Below are 24,141 nucleotides of genomic sequence, written 5' to 3' on the forward strand. Positions count from 1 at the left end.
ACAAAAAACAATTTAAGCATTCTTGATATAGCCTCTAATGAACACTTTTAGAATACAAAGTGATTAAGCATGGCTAGTGGGCAGTTAATTTTCAGACGGGTAGGGTACTGAATTTGGGCAGTGATTTGGTAGCGTAGTTCGGGGGGGGGGGGGGGGGGGGGGGGGGGGGTGGGGGAGGGAGAGAGAGAGAGAGAGAGAGAGAGAGAGAGATGCAACTCAATTTTGCATCTTGCACTGTGCTGATGTTTATATTAAATGAGCACTGCATTCTCCACTTTGTATCAGATAATGTTTTACCAAGAATAGGTATGTACACAATCAGCTATAATTATAAGGCAAAAATAACTTCACTCCAAAATCCAAGTGGAAGTGTACTACAAGATGTTTAACTAAGGCACTATTTAGCCTTATTATTAAACACACCAGAGAAGTTAGGAATCTTGTTTAGATGCTTTAAGGCCTTCTCTGCTGTTTGCTTGGTACTACTGTTACCATGCTTGAAGGCTTCCACCAATGCAGTATGAACATTCGCATTGGTAGAGATGGACCTTGCCATTTCATCATTGCGAAGGATGCACTCCACTACCATAACCGCAAGTTGTCTGAGTCGTTCTGTTTTGTGATCTTGCAAGATCTCTAAAATAAGTTGGATACCGTCTGCATCACTCAAGACTCGGACCCCTCCCTCACAATTTCCAGAGTCCAGAAGAAGAGTGGAGAGTGCCTTTAAACATGCCTCCATAACACTTACATTCCCATGGTCAAGACATGCCACCAAGGGGACTATTGCACGAGCATCAAGAAGGCAAAAAGTTTGCTTTGCAGAGCAGAGCCCACCATGCACCGGGCACAACCCTTCTGGCTTTGGAGGTGCTTTGAACAAACATGGAAAGCAAGGGGTACTCTGGATTACATCCGGCAACACAGACAAATCCTTAGAATGGGCGGAAAGATTGGCCAACGCCAAGGCACTTATACGCTGTACTTCATCAGGGTTCCCCGTGTTCAGCAAACTCGTGAACAAAGATGTCAGGTTGTACTCTTGGGCAGAGCTTATCATGTTTCCATTACTGGACATATCTGTAAACCTCAGCAAAATGCCCACCAACCCTTCTTTGTAGGCACCCAAGAATCGGCCAGCACCTACTCTAGAAACCCCTTGAGACAACTCCTCGAGCTTGCTTATTACAATAGGTACTGCCCCATTGTCTAGTAAAGCTTGGGTGAGTTGCATGTCCTCAATAGGAAGGTTGGCTAGCAGCCTCGCTGCAGCTGCTTGGTCCTCTGTTACACCACCTGTACCAATGAACTTCACCAGTGTGCCCAGCTGACCAGTCGTGATCCGAAGGCCATCGGCCAGCTCCTGACCCATGTTAGCAGAAAGATAGTACAGCAGCTTGACAGAGTTTGCACGCAGGTCTCTCTGGGGTACCTCCAAAAACTGAATAAGGCTTATGATTGCACCTGCACTTTTGACAGCCATCACCACCTTACTCACAGCTCCCGGTGAGGACGCCAACCCTACCAGCACTTGAAGAAGCTTGGCCTCTATGGCAGGGCCAGTATTGCTCACCAAATGCAGCAAACTATGAATAGTAGTTTCTGACACGAGTGTATTGCCATCAGCATCTATAGGAATCATCTCTAGATCCACACCCGAGCTCACAACATTAGCTAGCGTTGTAGCAGAAACTTCCTTCAATTTCATAGGCAACTGGTGGTTGCCTACTGCAAACAGGTCTTTAACTAGAGGGCCCAGAATGCCTGCTTCAGCTAAGATTTCCCCATTGCTCTCAAGGTTAGAGAGTTGGCATAAGCACTTCAATGCAGCCTCCCTGCCTGCCACATGACCACTCTGAAGCATGCTCACCAGAGTCTTCCCTCCCATCTCTGCAGCTTTAACTTTCGCTTCTGTGCTAAGTACCAAGTCAGCAAGGATGGTGGCCATCTCCAAGCGCACATGTTCACCACCTGAGCCAGCAGCATTTTAGCATCCCATTGCCTTTACTGTTAATATAATACAGCACTCACAGAGAGAACAAAGGTCATTCTCAGCAATTAGCACATTGTAGAGTTTGTGTGGCTTCACAAGCATCATCACATGATCTATCAGCATTATGAATAGAGCTTAAAATTTCAAGCACAAGTATTACTAAACCAGCAATAGCAAATTCATATTATTACCCTGGATACTGGCTATCATCTTCAGGCTAATTTCCTACTGCAAAGGAGTTCAATGTTGGAACTGGATCCTGTTAAATCAACATGCTTTTACAAGAGTGGCATCTCCAAAACTCACATGGGTCCTTTGACAGCACATGAAAGATGTCATCTAACTGAGCTGCACCCCACTTCCACCTCCACCAATCCCCCCCCCCCCCCCCCCGCGGTTGTTTCTCCTTCCCCCTGTTTCCTGTTTAAATTTGCCTCCTCAGTGCTTTTTCATCACCTTTCTCCTTGTTGCTTAAACCTCTCCTTTGTGCCTAAGCCCCTTCTGTTATGGCCCCAAAGGTCATAATGTGGCTGGCATATTATTTGACACTAGGCTTATACCTAAGGGTGGCCCTGAGTGTGGATGCTGCCAGTATTTAAGTGACTTATGTGCACTTATGGTGTGGGTTATTGTGAAAGGGCCTACTTACTGATAAATGTGCTTTCTTGTTTTATTTATGGGCTGTACCCATCGTACTACGGAGATAAAAGATCCCCTTATATATTTAAAAAATTTAGCAAGTGATGTTGGCCATCAAGCTTGTGTGCCAGATTTCCGTCCAGTTAAAACAGTGCACGAGTGGCTTTGATACCAACTTAAACAGCGAGCACACTTCCTCCCCACATCAAAAAGCGATACGCACAAGACCAAAAAAAAGCACCCATCTCCATGCATGAATCAACCAATCAACTTCAAACACAATGAAATACACACCTGACTAGGAAAAATTCACCCACAAAGTGCTCGAGTGGCTTTGATACCAACTTAAACAGCCCCGTAACTCCCAAGAAACTTTTGCAAGCCAAACACACACACACACACACACACACACACAAACCAACATAGATATGGGTCAACACCCAACCATAGGCGCATCTGGAGCTCCTTGAGCTAGAGGCTAGTCCAACTCCATGACCATGCTCGTCACCGCCCAAACCCCGGCATCCAATACTACCAGAGTTTATGCAAGTGAGAGCAATGGCCAAGACCTCTCCTTTCTTTTTTTCCCCATGAGTAGATCCTCTTGTAGTCACAATTTTGGCATGTGCCCATAGGCAACTTGGTCTTCCTGATCAAAGGCGTTACAATGGCCACAATAACAATCGGAGCCTATGAGGATTTGAATTTGTGGCTCCTCTCCCCGAGTCTCAAGCCCTCACCATTGGGCTACTCGCCCTTTGGCTGGTCTCTTGGTCCTGATCCCTAGGGAATCGTCACAAAGGGAGATCTCAAACCAAAAGGTAGGGAGATCTCAAATGGGGGCACTATGCTGCCATAAAAGCCCCGTAGGTGTGAAGGAGAAGAAAATAACATGGTTCCACTCTCTCATATATCTGCTGTGTTTTGTCTGCGCAGCTCTAGAAGATCCCTATATGTGTTGCATGCACCGAAGCCTTGCTGTACTGATCCACAGCCCTAGGCTTGATTAAGAACATTGATGCTGAATTCAGATGATTAAGACAGAAGAGAGAGAAGAAGAGAGATTGGGTGTCAGGGTTTTCTATATTAATATGGTACAAAAAGATTACATAGATGCTTGTACATGGGTTAGGGCTATAGTCAGCCCCATAGGGGTGACCTTGGCCCTTCTACATATCTTCTATTGATGCTATGGAATGAATGTAGGCTGGAAATGACTTGATGATTGAATGAATGATGAACCTCATGCTTATATATATGTTTGGGGATGCAGTCGGCCAGCTCTCCTTGCTGTCGGCCTGCTGTGGACAAGGACCTGAATAAAATACTCATAAAATCGTGCTTGTGTCTGTTCCCCTCCCACACCTGCTGCCCTTCATCTGGCCCTTAGCCGACTGCTGTACAGAGGCCTGCTGCCAGCCGACAGAGTGCTGGCTGCCAGTTGACAACCCTTCTGTACTCCTCATGATGATGCTAACAATACTAGTGCTGAATCTGATGGATCCTGCTGATGATTACGATGATGATGCTAATGTTGATGCTTTTGCTGATGCAAACGATGTTGATGATGATGCTGATGGAGATGTTGATGATGACTATGATGCTACAGCTAACTGCTGCACTAATCAAGGATTAAGACAGTTCATGCCGAAGATTAGCCATGGCACGAGCGTGCACATGACATTCCCTTCTGCTAAACTTGTTGATAGGGTGGACACTCTGTCATCCTTCCTCCCTGGACTTCTACTGACCTTGAACTACTACTGAATTTCTACTGACTTTGACCTTACTGACTCATATTTGTCTGAACACCTTCACTCCTGATCTCCACTTCCTAGTCTTAATGAAGAATTGAGCATATGTTCACTGTTGTCCCCATGCCTGCTTTCCCTTAACCTTGACACAACAACGGGTCACCTATCGGAACTGATCATGCATGTTGCTAGGCCTTTGGAAATGATCTGAGAGCTTAATGAGGTACTGGATATGCATACCTACCCTCAAGGAATGCTTCCTTTGGCTTCACATGTTTGCAGACCACTCTATCTGCTACCTTGTTGCATCCTTTCTGCTAGACTGTGCACCTTCCTTGGGACATTGCTTAGTGGACTGAGCCTGAATGCTCTGATACCAATGTTGCATGCGCGGAAGCCTTGCTGTGCTGATCCACAATCCTAAGCTTGATTAAGAAGATTGATGTTGAATTAAGATGATTAAGACAGAGGAGAGAGAAGAAGAGAGATTGGGTGTCAGGGTTTTCTGTATTAATATGGTACAAAAAGATTACATAGATTCTTGTACATGGGTTAGGGCTATGGTCAGCCCCATAGGGGTGACCTTGGCCCTTCCACATATCTTCTACTGATGATATGGAATGAATGTAGGCTGGAAATGACTTGATGATTGAATGAAATGAACTTCATGCTAATATATATGTTTGGGGATGCAGTCGGCCAGCTCTCCCTGCTGTCGGCTTGCTATGGACAAGGACCTGAATAAAATACTCATAAAATCACGCTTGTCTGTTGCCCCTGCCACACCTGCTGCCCTTCATCTGGCCCTTAGCCGACTGCTGTACAGAGGCCTGCTGCAAGCTGACAGAGTGCTGGCTGCCAGCCGACAGCCCTTTTGTACTCCTCATGATGATGCTAACCATGCTGGTGCTAAATCTGATGGATTACGATGATGATGAAGATGATGATGCTAATGTAGGCTGGAAATGAATTGATGATTGAACTTCATGCTTATATATATGTTTGGGGATGCAGTCGGCCAGCTCTCCCTGCTGTCGGCTTGCTATGGACAAGGACCTGAATAAAATACTCATAAAATCGCGCTTTTGTCTGTTGCCACTGCCACACCTGCTGCCCTTCATCTGGCCCTTAGCCAACTGCTGTACAGAGGCCTGCTGCCAGCTGACAGAGTGTTGGCTGCCAGCCGCCCTTTTGTACTCTTCATGTTGATGCTAACAATGCTCGTGCTGAATCTGATGGTCCTACTGATGATTACGATGATGAAGATGATGATGCTAATGTTCATTGTTCGGCTGATGATAAAGATGTTGATGATGATGCTGATGATGACTCTGATGCTACTGCTAACTGCTGCACTAATCAGGGATTAAGACAGTTCATGCTGAAGATTAGCCATGGCACGGGCATGCACGTGACAATATGCCGGCCAACGTGACCAAAAGAGTGAACGATGTCACTTCATATACTGCAAATACACTGGGTGTCATAAACCTAAACATCCTCAAAGGCCTCCGAGCATCTGGGCTTCCAAATATGCCAGCCGTGATACTAGCAATAATCTCCCAGGTGGTGTCGATACTCAGCGAAAGTGGTGTTTCGTAACTGGGGGATATCCTCAAGCAAACATCTCTGAGCTATGCCACTACGGACAAGTATAACAAGATCTGCTCCATTGCCCTCAAAAGGAAGCTGTGGGCCAGACTGAATCAACAAGGCAATAGCACCCCAAGTAATATAGATAGCATCACTCATCAATCTTCCCAAGAGCTGGGCTAAAGACACCCAGATCCTCTATGCTCCTCCGCACTCCCATAAGCCATACACACTCTCGGACAGAGCTAGGCATCTAGGACAAGAGGGGTTCATGCCAAAAATAGATCTCCACTGGTTGGCGGGCAAACCACCATGTAGAAACAAGAAGTAGAATATCTGGCTCCTCTTGTATGAGTGCTAGCATCTCTGCCAGACTCTCCTTTGAATGGGGGGTGTAATGTTATACACCTCCCGGTGAGGCCTAAGGGTGGGAACTCTCGGGGTCTCTCCAAGCATGAGCAACCTAGCGCTATGCATAGTGTAGCTGAATAAAGGTATGCTCCTCATTGAGTTAGTCACATCAGTCCATTCCCATCCTCATCAGGTTAGCCACATCTAATAGGGCATCCACCATATAGCCATAGGCACCATGATGCATCACTAATCATCACTGGGGAAGGATCAATATACCAACACTTCCTAAAGCGACCCACTACTCTCACTCGACGGGTCACAGAGCCAAGTGTGATCACCTGTACATCACCTCTCTCATGAAATAGAAGGCAACAGCCTCTTCCTTCTCTGGGTTCAAGAATTCCATCACTTGAAGGGGCACGCTTGTCCCACAGAAAACCCCCAACCACAAGTGGTGATATTCATCTAAGAATGTACCAGTGATCCAATGGTCATGTATAGCGGCATCAATCTGTGCAATCTGTCAGTGACTCCCTCTGAGATGCTTGGTAGATGAATCTCTCTGATCACCTTAAAGACTTTCAAAGTTCTTCCAGTCAATGCTACGCAACGCCAAGCCACTGCATATAACTTGCTGCACACAGGGGTCTGCCATGAACATCTCTAATAAGGTCGTTCCACCTCATCTACTGAGCTTGGGGCCTATGACATAAAAATATCCACATACTATTCCAATCTCGGATGATGGAAGAGACCAGGGGGAGAACTGGGGGCTGTAAACTGCCTCAGAGAACATAAAACGTGTGATGTGCCTCTAGTCACCACCGCTCTTAGGGACACATCTAAGAATATGGTACATGAAGAAATCCTTCCACGGCTCAGTACCAAGGAAGCCCTAACCACCAACTTGCAAAGCAAAGCTTTGCACTACATCTCTCGATCAATGATGTTCAAACCCCCTACGTGCTTGGGAAGGATAATAGTTTACCATAATAAAAATAAAAGCAAGAAATTGTTTTGGGGAAAAACAGCAATCGGCTTATTTAATTAAAAGGGAAAAAGCAAAACGCACCCCCTTTCAAATTGGGCTCAAGACTTCCTACCTCCCTATCAAGCAGCATTTGGAGTTCTTTTCTCTCGTGCATTCTACCTTGACTTGCACGAAACATCTTGCTACTTTCTCTCTGGTTTTTATTTATATGAAGCTTGGGGGACATTATGAACATCAACACTACCCGTTCAAGACCAAAGAGCAATGCTAGTTCCAGATGCAACAGGGCAGCCCGTAAGGGGCAAATGAACAAATCCAAGGATCCAAAATGCCAGATCTACGGAGTCCAAGCCAGGAGCAACAAGATAGTAAGTCAATGTTCGTGTGTGAGCTACGCTCCCCCCTCCAGGTCTGCGTCACTGCCGGCGCCCCCCCTCCCTCTTCGTTCTATCCGTGCGTTGCTCGCCCCCCTCCCCCTACGCTCTTCTGCCCGCCTTCAATCTCTCTCTTCTTTTACCCATTTGCGCCTCCCGTTGGTTTGTGTTTCTTTTCTTTTCTTTTTCTTTTTCTTTTTCTTTTTTCTTTTTTTTTTCTTTTCTTTTCTTCTCTCTTTTTTCTTTTTTTCTTCCTTTTCTTTTCTTTTCTCTTTTTTCTTTTTTCTTCTCTTTTCTTTTCTTTTCTTTTTCCCCCCCTTTTCCTCATTCCCCATTCGTGCCTCCTGTCTAGTCGCCCCCCCTTCTCCCATCGTTGTTGACAACGCCCTTAGCTAGTGGGCTATTCCTTATTTTCGGCAAGTTTCAGCCTCTTCTAGTCTTCGCCCCAAGGAGGACTCCAGGCAGCCACTCCGTCTCCCCCGACCAAGGCCGCCGTTACCTGCCTTTCATTTTCCGAAGTGGACTTGCAACTTCTTGCTACAACTGTTGCATCCCTAGAGGCCTCCACTCTAGTTTGCAAGATTGTCGGTAGCCGCCCCACGCGTGGCCAACTCAAAGATTTCCTTCAGGCTAGCCTTCTAGGTGCGCCTGCAAAGATCGTAGATATACATCCATTGGGGCGTGGCTACTACCAGGTTGAGTTCGACTCACCAGCGGCATCTGATCTTGTCATGCAGCTGAGCCTTGTTGCATTGCGTACGGCAAAGGCCTTCTTTGTACGGTGGCAGCACGGCTTCGACCCGACATCTGACCCTCTAGTTGGAGTTTCAGGCTTTCCCATGACAGTCTGCTTTCCAAGCCTCAAGAAGGAACACCTTCCTCTTCTCTCGGTGATTGGTGGTGCCATCAGGAGAGTGATCGAACCCCCCCCCCCAAACCGTTGCCTCGGCCCTCGCACGAGCATCCGGGATTCCGTGCCTCACATGATATCCATTCCCAACCTTCGGGGCGACCCCATTATGCAGAGAGTGGAGCACTCCGGCCTTCCAGGCCAATGTTTCATTTGCAGGCAGATGGGTCATCTAGCCAGAGCTTGCCCTTGGCGTCAGTCTAGGAGACCGCCCCTAGTGGTTCCCCCTCATACTTCCCGCTCAGATCTGCACCAGGGGGTAGAGGAAGGCACAGGTTCCCGGGCCGAGGAGCACCAGGTACCGACCATGGATGACCCATCAACCGGACAGTGGCGGACGGTTGGCCCCCGCCCAGGTCGGGCCGAGCACCAGAGCTGAGCGTCGCCGCCGTGCACGCCAGGCTGGCAACATGCAAGAGGATGCGGTTTTGTCAAAGAACCGTTTCGAGCACTTATCACATCACCCGCCCGCAGATGGCGGGCCCCCTCTAGTCACGGAGAGGGCCCCTCCACCTCGCCCGATTTGGCAGTCGATTCCTCGTTGTGATTCCTATTCTGGCCCTCAGTGCTCAATGGGGACGGTTGACCCCACCCTCTCTACGTCGAGCCTTCCCCAGCAGCCTTCCTCTCCAATGGATGCCTCTCCGTAGCATCCCTCTCTGCCTTACACCCCCCCCCCTCCTCGCCTCTCCAGAGCATTCCCGTCGGCCCCTTGCAACCCCTGATTCGGAGAGGAGACAGCCGGCGAGTTCTGTTTGTCGCCTGATTCATCGTTTCTAAGAGCCGGTGGAGATGACCATTGCGGCCTCACCGGTGAGGGCTCTCCCACCGGCATCTCCAAGCGGACCCCCCAGGATCTTGAGGCAACCTGTGGATTATAGTTTCTTCCAGTGTCTTCTCACGGAAGGGACAGACAGATTTGAGGAAACTGTAGCCCCTATTCGGGTATGTGTGGTCTTCCACCACTCCAAACCCTCTACGCCACAGAATGGTGCGATGATCTTCTCTTTCCCCTTGAGCGCAGCCCCACAAACAGAGTGGGATCCAGAGTCTGTGGGTGGCTGATACCATTCAGGGCTAGGCAGTTGAGCTATTGCATCAACTTCAGAATCTCCGCATCACCGACGTTCTTACTCATCTATGGCCCCTGGCCCCCACAAGAGGAGAGACGGTATTCGTAGGCTACGTGGCCAGGATGGAGCTATTGTTTCTGATCCCCCTCATGTGAGAGCCATCACCATGGATTTCTTCCAATCTCTTCTCACTGCTGCCCCATTATCCCCCAGGTGATGGATGCGCGCGAGAGAGTTTGGAGGCACACGAGAGAGCTGGTTCCCCCCTCCCTTCGTTCTTTCCTATTGACCCCTCTCACTTCACCGGAGCTGGCGGAGGCAGTGACAGCATTACCTAGGGGCAAATTGCCCGAGGGCGGATGGGCTTCCTGTCTCTTTCTTTTTTTTTTTTCGGGAAAAAGATCCATCAATTAGTTTTTTTTTAAAACAGCCACAAAGGGCTAAGTACAACCACAAAGGGCTAAGTACAACCACAAAGGGCTAAATACAAACTCGCCTCATATAAGGGTGGGAAACAAGTGATCATAAGGGGAAGAGATGCTTCTCCTCCAGCTGGCCGCTCCATGAGGAGTTTGCTATCTCATACAGGGGGAGGGGGGGGGGGGGGGGGGGGGAAAAACACACAGGTGGTCTGTAATGCCAAATGGGGTCATCGCTTCTATATGTGAGGAAAGGGCCGGGCCTCCATAGTCTCAAGAAGACTTCCCGCCGCTTCCGCATGCCGTCGAAACCTCCCTACAGCTTCCCCCACTAACCGCGGAGGGTATGGATGATGTCAAGCCATATGCTCCTCATGGTCTCAGCCGGCGGAGTGTGGGTACCCTCAATGCCAGATGTAGCCAAGCTGCTATACTACCACAAATCTCCCTTCGCTGGCATGAGCCTGGATGCCAGACACCTGCAGGTGGGGCTGTGATTGGTACTACTGCAATATGATGGTGGGAGACCTGAAGGGCAAGGCCTCCCCCATCCTCCTCGTAAGTCGTGACCACTCTAGCCTCGGTGGCCCAAGCGACTGTACCCCAAGTGATGATCCGGGTCGATGCCATGTCCATAGCGAAGATGCGGAGAATCCGCTGCCAAATATGTTCAGCCTTTGGGCAATCGCAAAGGCAATATCGTTGAGACTCCTGGGGGTGGCCACACCTCAGGCAAGCTGCTGACCGACCTCCGACTGCCAACCAAGTATCCACTGCCAGACTTCTGTGTGCCGTCAGCCAAAGGAAGAGAGTGATCTTCCTCGACCGAAAGCTGTCCCAAAGCCTCTTCCAGAAATCTGAAACGAAGCGGCGAGCGCTGTGATAGGCCCTGAGACTGCCAGTGTGCTGCTGCTGCCGGTGTGCCATCTATCTCCGGCATCTCGATCCTGCGGCCAAGCCACACTGTATATGCAAAGAAAGGGGCATCTAGAGTCTCCACCCGATCTGTGGGATCATGCCAAGTCCACTCTCCAAGGTCCCACTATAATTGCGTGAGAGGTCGGCACTCCCAAATCCATAACCGCCAAAATCTCTCCCTGGCCACCTTGGCCGGTGCTGGATCTATGTGCCATGCCCGAGCCCGAAAACCAATCACCCTCACCCTCTGCAAGGTGCAGCCTCTGAAATCCTCCAAGGGGTGCTCTGATCTCTCTAATCTGCCATGTAATCCAATAGAAAGAGTGAGCAGACCACTGTCCTCATCTGCTCCATGGACCGCCACGAGGATATCGTGTCTGGTGAACATGCCTAGCCACACTAGGGGGGTCGGGTCTGGAATAGGAGTCAACCACTCCGGATGAATAGCGAGTCAATGTCGATGCTGAGCCTATCTCTACCCTGGATCCCTATCAGTCCTCTCTCCTGCTCCTCCTGAGGTAACTGCCTGTGTGCAATCCAATCTCCAAGAGACCTAGCTAGTCCCATGCTCAAGGCACCCCAGGATATGTGCAATCGGGGCCCTAGCATGTGGCCACTGGGTAAACGGATCAGGGGGTTCCACATCAATGGCTACCGAAGGCTGCTCCTCTAAGGCCATTGGAACAATCTATCTGAGGGCTGGCCTAAGATGACTGGCTGCGAATTTGTCCTCAAAGGCAGGACTAAAACCATGGGCACGCATCTCTGTGAAGATCCATCTAGTACTCTACGGCCATGGGCCTCCAAGGCTCGGAGTGCGAGCTAAAATCCAGGCCAAGAGGAAATCCTTCCAAGGCTCACCACCAGGTAGGAGTCATCTGACAATCAACTTGCCCAACAGGGCACGGCTCTGTATAGCTGGATCAATGAGGCCAAGCCCCCCTCTGCTACTTGGCTGAATGATCACTCTCCATGCCACCTTAGCCCTGGCTAGCCTCTCATCACTTCCGGCCCACAAGAAGTTCCAGAAAAAAAGATGTACATAGCCAATACAAGCCCGAGAAAAGGCCCAGCACGAGGTGATGTACCACATGGTGGCAAGCAGTACTTGGTTCGCCACCACCACTCTACCTACTAGGGATAGCCTCGCCGAGCTCCTAATGCACGACAGAAAATCTATCGCCTCCGCGAATCTTTGGAGATTCCCAACATCTCCAGCAAGGAAGGCTGTTGTGTCGTGTGCAAACTCTAACTCCAGCAGCTCCTCTTGCATGCAGAGGGGAAGGCGTAGGTCCCCAAAGTCCAGTCGCCAGGGCAAATAGAAAACTACTCATGGCCTTGGCGACAAATAGAAAGAGGTACAGTGCCAAAGGACAGCCCTGTCGAACCGAGCGATAAAGGGGGAATCTGTCGCCTTGGGCACCCTGAATGAGAACCTGGCTGTGAGATGCTGAATAAAGTCCTGAGACTCCACGAATCCACTCCATGGGGAATCCCATCTGGCTCATAGTGCCCTCCAGAAAGCTCTAGTCCACCTTGTCATAAGCTTCTATGAGCCCTCCAGAAAGCTCTAGTCCACCTTGTCATAAGTTTTCTCAAAGTCTAGGAGTAGCACAATGAGGTCCTGCTGTCGCATCCTGACCGAAGCTATCGCCTCCCAAAAGGTAAAGATGTTGTCTAGAATACTCCGATCAAGAACAAAACCAATCTGAGTGTCATGGATCAAGTCTGGGAGGGAAGACTGAAGTCGCCAGCTAATGGCCTTGGCCAAAATCTTGTAGGCCGTCCCTAGAAGGGTGATGGGTCTCCACTACCGGATCTCCAATCTATAACCACCCTCCTTGGGAATCAAATGTATCAAGCCCTCTGTGAGCCTCTCTGGCATGGCACCTGTGAGCATAATCTCATTGAAGGCAGCGCGAAGGCCACCTTCCTTGAGGTCCCAATGGCAAACAAAGAAAGAAACAAGAAGCCCATCCGCCCCCGGGCATTTGCCCCTAGGTAATGCCTTCACCGCCTCCGCCAGCTCCTCTACAGTGAAAGGGGTCAATAAGAAAGACCGAAGGGACGAGGGAACCACCTCTCTCGTGTGCCTCCAGACTCCCTTGCGCGCATCCATCACCTGGGGGGATAATGGGGCACCAGTGAGAAGAGACCAGAAGAAATCCGTGGCGATGGCTCTCACCTGCGGGGGATCAGAAAAATAGCTCCATCTTGGCCATGTAGCCTGCAAATCCCGTCTCTCCTCCTATGTGGGCCGGCTATCTCAAAGAAGTCTCCAGTAATTCTGTCACCGGCCTAAGTCCAAAATGAAGCCCTGGCATGGTATCTATACTCCACCTTCCTCTCCTCAATGGACCGAATCTTCGTGCGGGCGGCAGCAATCTGACTCTCAATCCATGGGCTCTCTGGGGAGCTCTCTCGAAGACGCTGTAAAGAGGCTAGGCCCCTCCTCAGACACCTCTCCTGCTCCCAAAATCCCTCCAATCTACTCTGGGCTGCCTCCTATAAGAAAATACTAACCTCCCCAAGGCCATCATCCAAAGTGCACGCTGCAGATCCTGAGGAGAAGTCCAGACCCGCCCATATCAGCTCAATCCGGCTACAAATCTTGGGGTCCTGAATGAGGCTGTCTGGAATCCTGGAGCTCGCATGTCTGTCATGCCTCCAAGGGTCCTCTAGGGACAGAATAACTGGGGCATGATCTGAAAATGTAGTGCCTACCAGAATACCAACCATGTCTCCACAGCTGCAAGCCCACTTGTCAACATAAACCCTATCCAGCCACGAGAGGTTGGGGCCAAAGATCCGCCTATCCGATTGAGAGAAGCCAAGACTACTACGCCCAAACTCTGGAAGATGCCAAGGGTCATGTCCCCTAAGAATAAGTATCATCTCCTTCCATGCAGAGTACTCCCCTCTTGAGACTGTAGCCGTGCCACTGCCAAGTCTGTCCTCTACTGCCTCTATCATGTTGAAGTCACCGCCCGTGCACCAAAAATCAGCCTGGGGCAGGGCCTATCGGACAGTGCTCCAAAAGATAGCTCTACCGGTAGCCGCATTCGGGGCATAAATGTTGAGGAAGCCAACACTATCCTCTCCAATCAGAATAGTAACCCACTGAGCACGTCTTGGAACTATGACTCTTGATCCTGTCACACAGACGGCAGACGGCAAAAGCTACTCACTAACAAAAAGACACTCCTCCTTGCGTCCCTGAAGGGCCGAAGCATGGAGACCAAAAAGTATGACTCTTGCCTGGTAGAATCTTCCCACAGCGACGGGTACACCCCTCAATAAGATGGTTCTCCTGGAGGAAAAGAATGTTGATGGATCCCCCACCATAGCTTGATGCAGCTCTCCTCTAAGAACGCCTCGTCTTTGAAAGCAAAGAGGCTCCCCAAAGCTCTGAATGTTCCATGAGACAATCCTCATATCAATCTTTGTGTGAGGCGGAACTACCGGAACTGCCCTCCACTCGAAGAGTCTTGGGCACGGGCTTAGACGGGGATTAGTCACAATCTGTCCTGGTGCGGAGTCGCGCCAAGTGGGCCTGGATCCTGCCCTCCATGTACTGCCACTCTGCCTGAGCGCAAGAATATGCATACTCTGTGCTCCATCGATCACAATGGAGGTATCTATACGAAGGAGGGAGAGGTACTGCAAGAGAGGTATGCATGAACACAAAAAGCAGCACCTCCAAGCTAGAGGTCACCATCTCCCCTCCCTGGTCTCTGTGGGCTGGCCATAGGTAAGTAAGAATGTCGATGATCCAGAGATCCTGCAGATGATGCGAAAGCTCAATTGCCTGATCCTGAATGGTAGTGGCCACCGACTCTAGATCCCACTCTGTCTCAGGGGCTGTGCTCAAGGGGAAAGAGAAGATCATCGCGCCATTCTCTGGCATAGAGGGTCTGGAGTGGTGGAAGACCACACATACCCGAATAGGGGCTACGGTCTCCTCGAACCTGTTTGTCCCTTCCGTCGGAAGACACCGACACCGGTGAGAACGCAATGGTTATCTCCACCGGCTCTGAGAAACGATGAATCAAGCGACGAACAATACTCCCGGCTGTCTCCTCTCTGGATCAGGGGCTACAGGGGGCCGACATGAATGCTCTGCAGGGGGGGGGGGGGGGGGGGGGGGGATGGTAGGCACGGAGGAAGAGGAAGGGGAAAATGAAGCGATTGCGGGTAGAGTCGCAGGCGAGGGTGGGGAGGGGAGGGAGGAGGCGAGGGGGAGGGGGATGGGGAGGGCGGAGAGGCTGGAGAGGGATGCTGAGGAAGGCTGTTGGGGAAGGCTCGACAAAGCGAGGGTGGGATCAACCTGCCCCACTGGGCACTGAGGGCCAGAGGAGAAGTCGCGAGACGAGGAATCGGCCGCCACCTCAGGGGCCTCTCTGTGACTGGAGGGGGCCCGCCATTGCCGGCGGGTGCTCTAATGATAAGTGCTCCAAACGGTTCTCTGACAAAACCGAATCCTCCTACATGCTGCCAGCCTGGCACGCACGGCGACGACGCTCAACTTTGGTGCTGAGCCGACGACCGGGGCGGGGGCCAACCATCCGCCACTCTCCAGCTGATGGGTCATCCGTGGTCGGAACCTAGTGCTCCGTGGCCTAGGAACCTACTTCTCTTTCGGCCCCCTGATGAGGATCTGAGTGGGAAGTAGGAGGGGGAACCATCAAGGGGCGGTCGCCTAGTCTGACGCAGAGGGCAAACTCTGGCCAGATGACCCATCTGTCTACAAATAAAGCATTGGCCTGGTAAGCCAGAATACTCCACTCCCTGCATAATGGGGTCACCTCGAAGACTGGGAATAGATATCAAGTGAGGCACAGAATCCAGCAAGGCAACACAGATGCAGAGAGATGGAATCCCGACTGCTTGGGCGAGGGCCGAGGCAGCGGTGGGGGGGGGGGATTCCATCACTCTCCCGATGGCACCACCAATCACCGGGAGAAGCGAAAGGTATTCCTTCCTGAGGCCTGGAAAGGAGACTATCACGGGAAAGCCTGAAACTCCAGCTAATGGGTCGGATGTTGGGTTGAAGCCGTGCTGCCATCGTGCAAAGAAGGCTTGGGCCGTAAGCAGTGCAACGGGGCTCAGCTGCACGACAAGATCAGACGCCACTAGTGAGTCGAACTCAACCTGATAGTAGCCGCACCCCAAAGGATGAATATCTGCGATCTTTGCTGGCGCGCCTAGGAGACTAGCCTAAAGAAGATCTCTAAGTTGGCCACGCGCGGGGTGGCTACCGACAATCTTGCATACCAGAGCGGAGGCCTCTAGGGATGCGACAGTCGTAGCGAGAAGCTGTAGGTCCGCTTCGGAAAATGAAAGGCAGGTAACGACGGCCTCGGTCGGGGGAGACGGAGCGGTTGCCATGGAGTCCTCCTGGGGGCGAGGGGCGAGGACTAGAAGAGGCCGAAACTTGCCGAGAAAATGAAAAATTGCACAACCTAAGGGTGCTGCTGGAGGAACGAGGATGGGCTAGAGATGGCAATGAAGAAAGGAAAGGAAGGGGCGGAGGGCGCACAGAGGAGAGGAGAGGGAAAAAAAGAAGGAAAAAAAAAGGAGAGGAAAAAAGAAAAAAGAAAAAAGAAAAAAAAAGAGAGGAAAAAGAAAAAGAGAGGCAAAGTTTGCGGTAGCCCCGATGGTAGTGGATGCACTCTTCCAAACAATCACATACCTCCATTGCATCAGTGACATGGATCCCCACAGGTACCCGAGGCTTGCCCTGGAGTCCTCCAGACAGCTAGCACTTGAGGGCACTAGTTTCCACTTGGTTCTCAGTATATGGGCTCTACATGGACCGCCTACCCCCCCTTTAGTACAGTTTGGACTCCCCTTTTCTCCAGCTGTCTCACGAGGATACAACCGAGTTATCCGGTTGGATCTTCTCAGCCTCTACACACATTGCACGTGGATCACACCTCCGGAGCTCCCCATGAAGATGCACTTCTACAAAGATCACTTCCTCACACTCACTGAGGATGGATTCATCCAGCAACCGGGCTACTTGAGTGTTCACATGTCCCATGCCATGTGGATTGCGATTGGCCACATACGGGTTTCATCCCACCACCTCATAGTGGAGACAAGTAGAACTGAGCGCATCTTCAGAGCCGGGAAGCTCATATGGAGACCCAGAGAGGAGAGGATCTGCCGACTATGCCCCACAGAGGTTGAGACGGAGGAGCATTACATATGCCGCTGCCCAGTATACTATGAGATCCACGGGAGGTTTCACTCTCTATTTCGTGAGGAATTCGGTCCACTCTCCAGGATCATTGACTTCTAGGACCAGCGTTGCCTAGGCCTCTTCTTGCTTGAGCTCCGCAGACACAGGGACACCTTCTTGAGAGAGCCTCAGCCCCAGCCACCCCACCCCCTCCCTCGCCAAGCCAACCATCACTAGTTTCTTCCGGACCCAGGAGGTGGAGGACACCGACATAGTGGATCTTGTGGACCCTCCACAAGCTGCTCTGAACCTACCTCGCCCGAGAGGAGTTACCTTGGACCGAGCCTCTGCACTCCAGCGTGCCCGATGCTCTTGGCCCCCCCGTCGGCCACGATCACCTCATCAGCTCCAGATCCAGGACATGCTCCACTGCCATCAAGCTACCTTTCCATGTGACATAGCAGAGGGAGATCTCTCGGCCATACTCATTAGCCCCATGCTTGATATTTTGGAGAGTGGTATACCATCTACTCAAAGCTCATGTTGCTCTCATGTTTCTATGTTCTTAGTATTCCATGATGAGTTTCCATGGACAGTTTTGTATCACCCCAGTGAGATAGCTATGTTTATGTTTTCTTTCTGTTTTATTTTCCATTCCATGATGAGATATGTCATGGACATTATTGTATCACTTTGGTCTCATAGGCCCATTGGGTCTTTAGTAGACGCTTAATCTCTCTCTCTCTCTCTCTCTCTCTCTCTCTCTCTGCTGGAGTTTATTGCAGTGCAGTCTACGATGGCCTTTTCACTCTTGACCTAGATAGCGCTTTAGAGGAGCTTACGAGAGGCTTTACAGAGGTACTACATACCTCGGCAGCATATGCTTTCCCATATACCATAGCTGCCTCTAAGCCCCTGAGCAGTACTATTCCGCAGAATAGCTGGTATGATGACAAATGCCGAGAGACCCGAGCTAGCTACAAAGAGATGTCGCCCTTGGGGCATGTATGCACAGACAAGCCAGGACACTCTTCCGACGCTTTGTGCGAAAGAAGAAGCGGGATTACCTGGCAAAGCTCGAGGCAGAGTTGTACCAATTATTCTTGAGTCAGGACAATAAGAGGGCTTGGAAAATGTTCCAAGAGAGGCAGCCACCTACCCCAATCACGACACCTGAGACTTGGCACGAGTATGCGATGTCCCTATATGATGTACCTGGACAGCCTCCCATTCCGCACCCGCCATCACCTCGACCGGATCATTGCGTTTTCTTCACTTTGCGGATGGTGCTAGATGCGATTGATAGACTACACATAGGGAGGGCGCAAGATCATGAAGGTCTAGCAGCTCAACATTTCTCATATGCACGGGATACTCTGGCCCCGATCCTTGTACACATGTTTAATAGAGCTACGTGTGAAGGTTTCCCAGCTAGTTGGACAAATAACACTATTGTGCCGTTGCGTAAGAGCGGAGATCCCATGATGCCCAGTAACTATCGTACGATCATGATTGGCAATTATCTGGCTAAGGTATACGGATCCATCTTGGAGCATAGCTCTCTTAGGATGTTACTATTTTCATTCTTTCTTTCAGATTTGTTATGATGAGACGTCATCATCATCAGTTGTACCTTGTTTTGGTCTCAGGGGCCATTTCGGCCTTTAGGAGACGTTAATATATCTTTCTTTCTTTCTTTCTCTCTCCCCCCTGGCGCAGCTGTACAGCCCTCTCTTTCTACGCTGGCCGTACAGTGGTACAGCAGCCCTACAGTACCCTCTCTCTTGTGCTGACCATACAGGTGCTAAGGACGATTTGTGTGGAGACCGTACAGCAGGTACAGCAGCCTATGTTCTCCATCTCTCGCTGGCCATACAGGTGGACAGCGACCTGTTTTCCTCTGTTCAGCGCTGGCCGTACACAGCATCAGCGGGCGACTGGTGGTCCCCGTCTTCTGAGTGCTGGCCGTACAGTAGGGCAGCAATGCGCACTCTCTCTCACCTGATTTGCTGATCGTACAGCAGTTCTTCTTCTCCTGAGAACTGGTCATACAGCAGGACAACATCTTCTCTCTCCTTTTCTCGGAGTGGCCACCGGTTCTGGGGTTGTTTTGGAGGTATCAGGAACTATTTTGAGAGCTCCTCTGGGGCAGTTTTGAGGCTCTGTTCTGGAGGCTGTTTTGACACGGAATTCGGGGCTGGATTTGGCACCGTACACCGGGCTGTTGTTCGGGCTGATTTGCATTGGTTTATGGTGCTGATTGGTACCCAGGTCTTTGAACAAATGTTTGTTGAGTTTTGTGGAAAATCTGGTGCAGGATTGCAATTGCACCTTGGTCTGTTTGTATCAGTTTATTCATTGGAATAAAACATTTCCTAGGGGGGGCGGCCATTCCGGCTCAGTGCTGTGTTCCTTTCGGTGTTGTTTATGGTTCTTCCGTTGCATCCTAAAGATTGTTTCAGTGTTTGTACTGTTTGTCAGTGTCCGGAGTATTCCGGGGTTTGTTTCATAGGTTTGGCTTGGTTTCATTGGTATCAAAGCATAGCTTCTTGCCTATTCTATCTAGGCAGACGATCCTATGGCTATGGACAGGACCCAAAGTTGCGAAGAACACAAGGAGAGGACTAGAACTCTCGAGCAAATGGTGGAACAATACATTAGGATCATCGATGCAGTTTGATCATCGATGCATAGTGCTACAGATGTTTTCCTAGACTTGGCATCAATGCTAGAAAAGAATCCCAGGAAGTTGGCTTTTCGCTATCTTCCAGGAAGGAGATATTGTCCTTGATGCACGGGGCAAGTACCAAGTAAAGCCGGATTTGGGGTTGGCTGAACCTCATCAGTCATTGGTTGCTAAGGAAGCTTCCAGATATTCTTCCCGAAAGAGAAAGATGGCTCCTGTTCCGGAACTGCCTATTGTTTGAGGCGGAGACAGGCATTCTTTTAGGGAGGCGATGGCTCAGAAGATGCCTTGGAAGGAGCACAACGTATGGAAGATGCAAGTTCTTCTGGTGGAAGATGGACCAACAGGTTGTTCCAAGCCCGATTGTTTTGGGAGCCAGTGTTCCTACCACGAAAAGAACGAAGTTTTAGAGGAGATTTAGACACTAATTGGGTGTCGTGAATTTTTTTCTCCTGAATATTTATGGGATTTTGTACCAAAAATTTTGATTGTACATAAATATATTGGTGAGAGGCTTTTTATCTAGATAAGTATTTATGTTTAATGCTTTTCTTTTGCCAATATTTAGAATTTTGTACATGTTGAACTCCCTTGCAGATGCAAGTGGAGAGTGTTTCTCACGTCTATCTTGAGATGTGTTTCAGGAGAGTTATTTTTCTGAAAGGCGTTTTTTGTTGGAAAACATTCAAAAGGCTTCTCTATGGTTTTGGTCTTGTGTATTGGAGGCTCCTAGCAGTATGGCATGCTAGAATTGTCGCCTATGTAAGGATCTCATATGGGGAGTATTCTAGTGTTATGGGACGCTAGAATATGTCGCATATGCGGTTACAAAACTATGAATTATTTATCACTATCATGGTTTGGCTAATTCTAGTCTATGAGCTGTTTTATAAGCAGCTTGGGATTTTATTCATCGAAGTGACTTATAAGGTTTATAAGTCGGTGTGTTCACACATCATTAAAGACACGTTGCTCCTTGTATTATTTTGGGCATGGACAAGTGGACAAAAGGAGACACCTACTTGAAACTTGGCCAACAAGCTAGGGAAAAGCATAAAATTGGTATTTTTGGGCACATCTGCTACTTTTGGCAGAGGAAGGGAAAAGCACTTCAAAAATAGTTGGTCGACTTCATTAAATAAGGGTTGGGTCTTCTCTTTTGGGCATGCGATCCCATCCCCACGAAAAAGCAATCGCTCTCTCTTATTGCACACCCAGATTCAGCTTTTTAGTTCAGTACTTTTTCATTTTGTTGGGATGACAGAGGATACCCCACATAGGTACACTGATTTGTCTCATAGGCCGAGTTCGGTCTTTTGGAAGACGTTAATAAAATCTTTCTTTCTTTCTTTCTTTCTTTCTTTGTGGACTCTTGGTGCCGCCATACAATTTCCCTCTCTCTCTCTCTCTTGGCACAGCCGTACAGCCCCCTCTTTCTATGCTGGCTGTACAGTGGTACAGCAGCCGTACAACACTCTTCCTACGCTGGCCATACAGTGGTGCAGCAGTCGTACAATATCCTCTCTCTTGCGCTGGCCATACAATGCTAAGGACGATTTGTGTGCAGACCGTACGGCAGGTGCAGCAGCCTATGTTCTCTCTCTCTCTCTCACTGGCCATACAGGTGGACAGCGGTCTGTTTTCCTCTATTCAGTGCTAGCTGTACACAGCATTAGCGGGTGCCCGTTGTTCCCTGTCTTCTGAGCGCTGGCCGTACAGTAGGGCAGCAACGTGCACTCTCTCTCACCTGATTTGTTGATCATACAGCCATTCTTCTTCTCTTGAGAACTGGTCATACAGCAGGACATCTTCTCTCTTCTTTTCTCGGAGTGGCCACCAGTTCTAGGGTTGTTTTGGAGGTATCGGGAACTATTTTGAGAGCTCCTCTAGGGCAGTTTTGAGGCTCGGTGTTGGAGGTTGTTTTGACACTGAATTCGGGGCTGGATTTGGCACCGTACCCGGCTGTTGTTCGAGGCTAATTTGCATTGGTTTATGGTGCTGATTGGTATCCAAGTCTTTGAGCAAGTGTTTGCTGAGTTTTGTGGAAAATCCGGTGCAGGACTACACCCGCACCTTGGTCTGTTTGTATCAGTTTATTCATTGGAATAAAACAGTTCCTATGGGGGCCGACCGTTCCGGCTCAGTGTTGTGTTCTTTTTGGTGTTGTTTATGGTCTTCCACTGCGTACTAAAGATTGTTTCAGTGTTTGTACTGTTTGTCGTTGTCCAGAGTGTTCCAGGGTTTCTTTTCATAGGTCCGGTTTGGTTTCATTTTCTACTCTCCAAGATCATAGATACCCAAGATAAAGTCCATCTGGCGGCTCCACACCTCACAGGTGATGGAGTCACTTGGTGGCAACATTGGTCCCGTTTGCACACAGATTCCTTAAGTGGCTTACCGGACCATGATTGGGACACCTTCGTGTCCCATCTAAAGACAAGGTTTCTACCTCCAGAGTACATGACAAATCTCAAAGATGAGTTCTACAGACTCACCCAGAACGGTTCCCCTTTCCTCACTTACTCCAACAAAGTGATCACATCAGCTCAGCAATTGGGAAAGTCTGAGGAGGAGAAGTTGAAGCAATTCATTCGGGGATTGGATCCAAACAGCCGGTTCCCTTCAACAAGATGATGTCTCGTGTCTTCAAGGTGACTCATTAGTAAATGCCTATTCATTTTCTTGGATGACATTCTTATTTTTTCTGCCACTACAGAACAACATGAAAAGGATGTGCAGAAGGTCTTGCAAATTTTGTGAGATAACGAACTCTACATCAATGCAAAGAAGAGCATATTTGGAGTTCAAGAAGTCCAGTACCTGGGCTACGTGATCAGTTTCAACAGAATTCACCTTGACCTTGAGAAGATAAAGGCAATCCTCAATCGGGACGTTCCAAAGGCAGCCCAAGAGATACGATCCTTCGTGGGCCTTCGCCAGCGTATAGCTTGCATATGGATCGGTTTTCTCACCCTGCAGCAACATTGACAAATTTTCTCAAAGGAGTGAAGAGTAGAAGATAAAAGGTTTCAATCACAAGAAAGGCTTTAGAGATGTTCTTTGCTCTGCAAAAGGCGGCTTCCGAAGCACTAGTCCTTAAACTCGCATCATGGGGTGAGGTGATCACTGATGCTAGTAATCTCGCCATTGGAGCAGTATTGCAACAAGGAAGACCCGTGGCGTATTACAACAAGAAGTTGAATGATGCAAAAAAAGAAAATTTATGTCTATGACAATGAATTGCTAGGGGTTATCACAGCCTTGAAGAGGTGGAAACCTTTTCTTTATGGAAGGGAATTTACTGTGAAGACAGACCACCAGGCCTTGAAGTGGTTACAAACTATGCCAAGCGCCCAGTGGAGCGATAGACAGCACCGATGGAGTTAGTTGTTCCAACAGTTTGGAATGATTGAGTATGTACCAAGTAAGCGCAACCCTGTAGCAGTTGCTCTTAGTCGAAAAAGTAGTATTCAAACTGTACAGGAGTCCACTGTGTTGGACATACAAGGAAAGGACTTAGATAGTATGAAGACACAGTATGCAGATTGCCAAGAATTTGGAACTCCTTACAGTATGGCCCTTTATTCGAAACTGGGCCATTATACCATTCACAAAGGTTGGCTCTTTTACAAGAGTCGACTATGTGTTCTCAAGGAGAAGAGACAGGCACTCCTCCATGATCACTTGTTGGTGGTCATCGCGGGATCAACACTACGTTGGAGAAGTTAGAAAGATAACTGTATTGGCTAAAGATGCACAAGGATGCATAATGGTTGAGTACTTTAGGTATGGTACGTGTACGGTACGAGTACGTGAAGTACGCATCAAGATAAGTACGTTCATGTTTTTTACTATATATATGTGTGTGTGTGTGTGTGTGTGTAAAATAAGAAATATCTAGCATCCATACAAAAATAGCATGAAAGACAATGGTAATACTGAAATGAAAACTAATCTATTAACTACTGAGCAATGACCACTGACTAAAATAATAAAAAAACGAGCCAAATAAGTGTTGTACGTTGAACCTCATATTTGGTACGAAGACCTTATCTGTACAAGGAACGGTACATATGGAGTGGTACGGAAAGTGCTGAAGGTACTCATCGGATGAGTACCGGTACAAAATGCAACTATGCAAGGATGTATACAACTATGAAGAGGGCGATTGGGTATACTTAAGAACATAGTTGTCAGGTACGATACCGTACGGTTCGTACGATACGATACTGTACGGGAAAATAAGGTACGAT

The 24,141-nt window shown here is 49.1% G+C and overlaps 1 protein-coding gene across 2 annotated transcripts in view; it reads right to left on the reverse strand.

Moving 5' to 3' along the window:
* Positions 1-214: 214 nt before the first annotated feature.
* Positions 215-24,141, reverse strand: part of LOC147625097 (U-box domain-containing protein 44-like) — a 47,192-nt gene continuing 23,265 nt past the window's right edge. For both annotated transcript variants that reach the window (XM_086818362.1, XM_086818361.1), the window contains exon 4: positions 215-1,971. In XM_086818362.1, the coding sequence (XP_086674488.1) occupies positions 398-1,971 (1,574 nt within the window). In that variant the 3' untranslated portion in view covers positions 215-397. The remainder of the gene's footprint in view (positions 1,972-24,141) is intronic.

The sequence above is a fragment of the Cibotium barometz genome, chromosome 24 (genome assembly GCF_041138505.1).
Source record: "Cibotium barometz isolate CiBa-2024 chromosome 24, ASM4113850v1, whole genome shotgun sequence".
Taxonomy (NCBI): domain Eukaryota; kingdom Viridiplantae; phylum Streptophyta; class Polypodiopsida; order Cyatheales; family Cibotiaceae; genus Cibotium; species Cibotium barometz.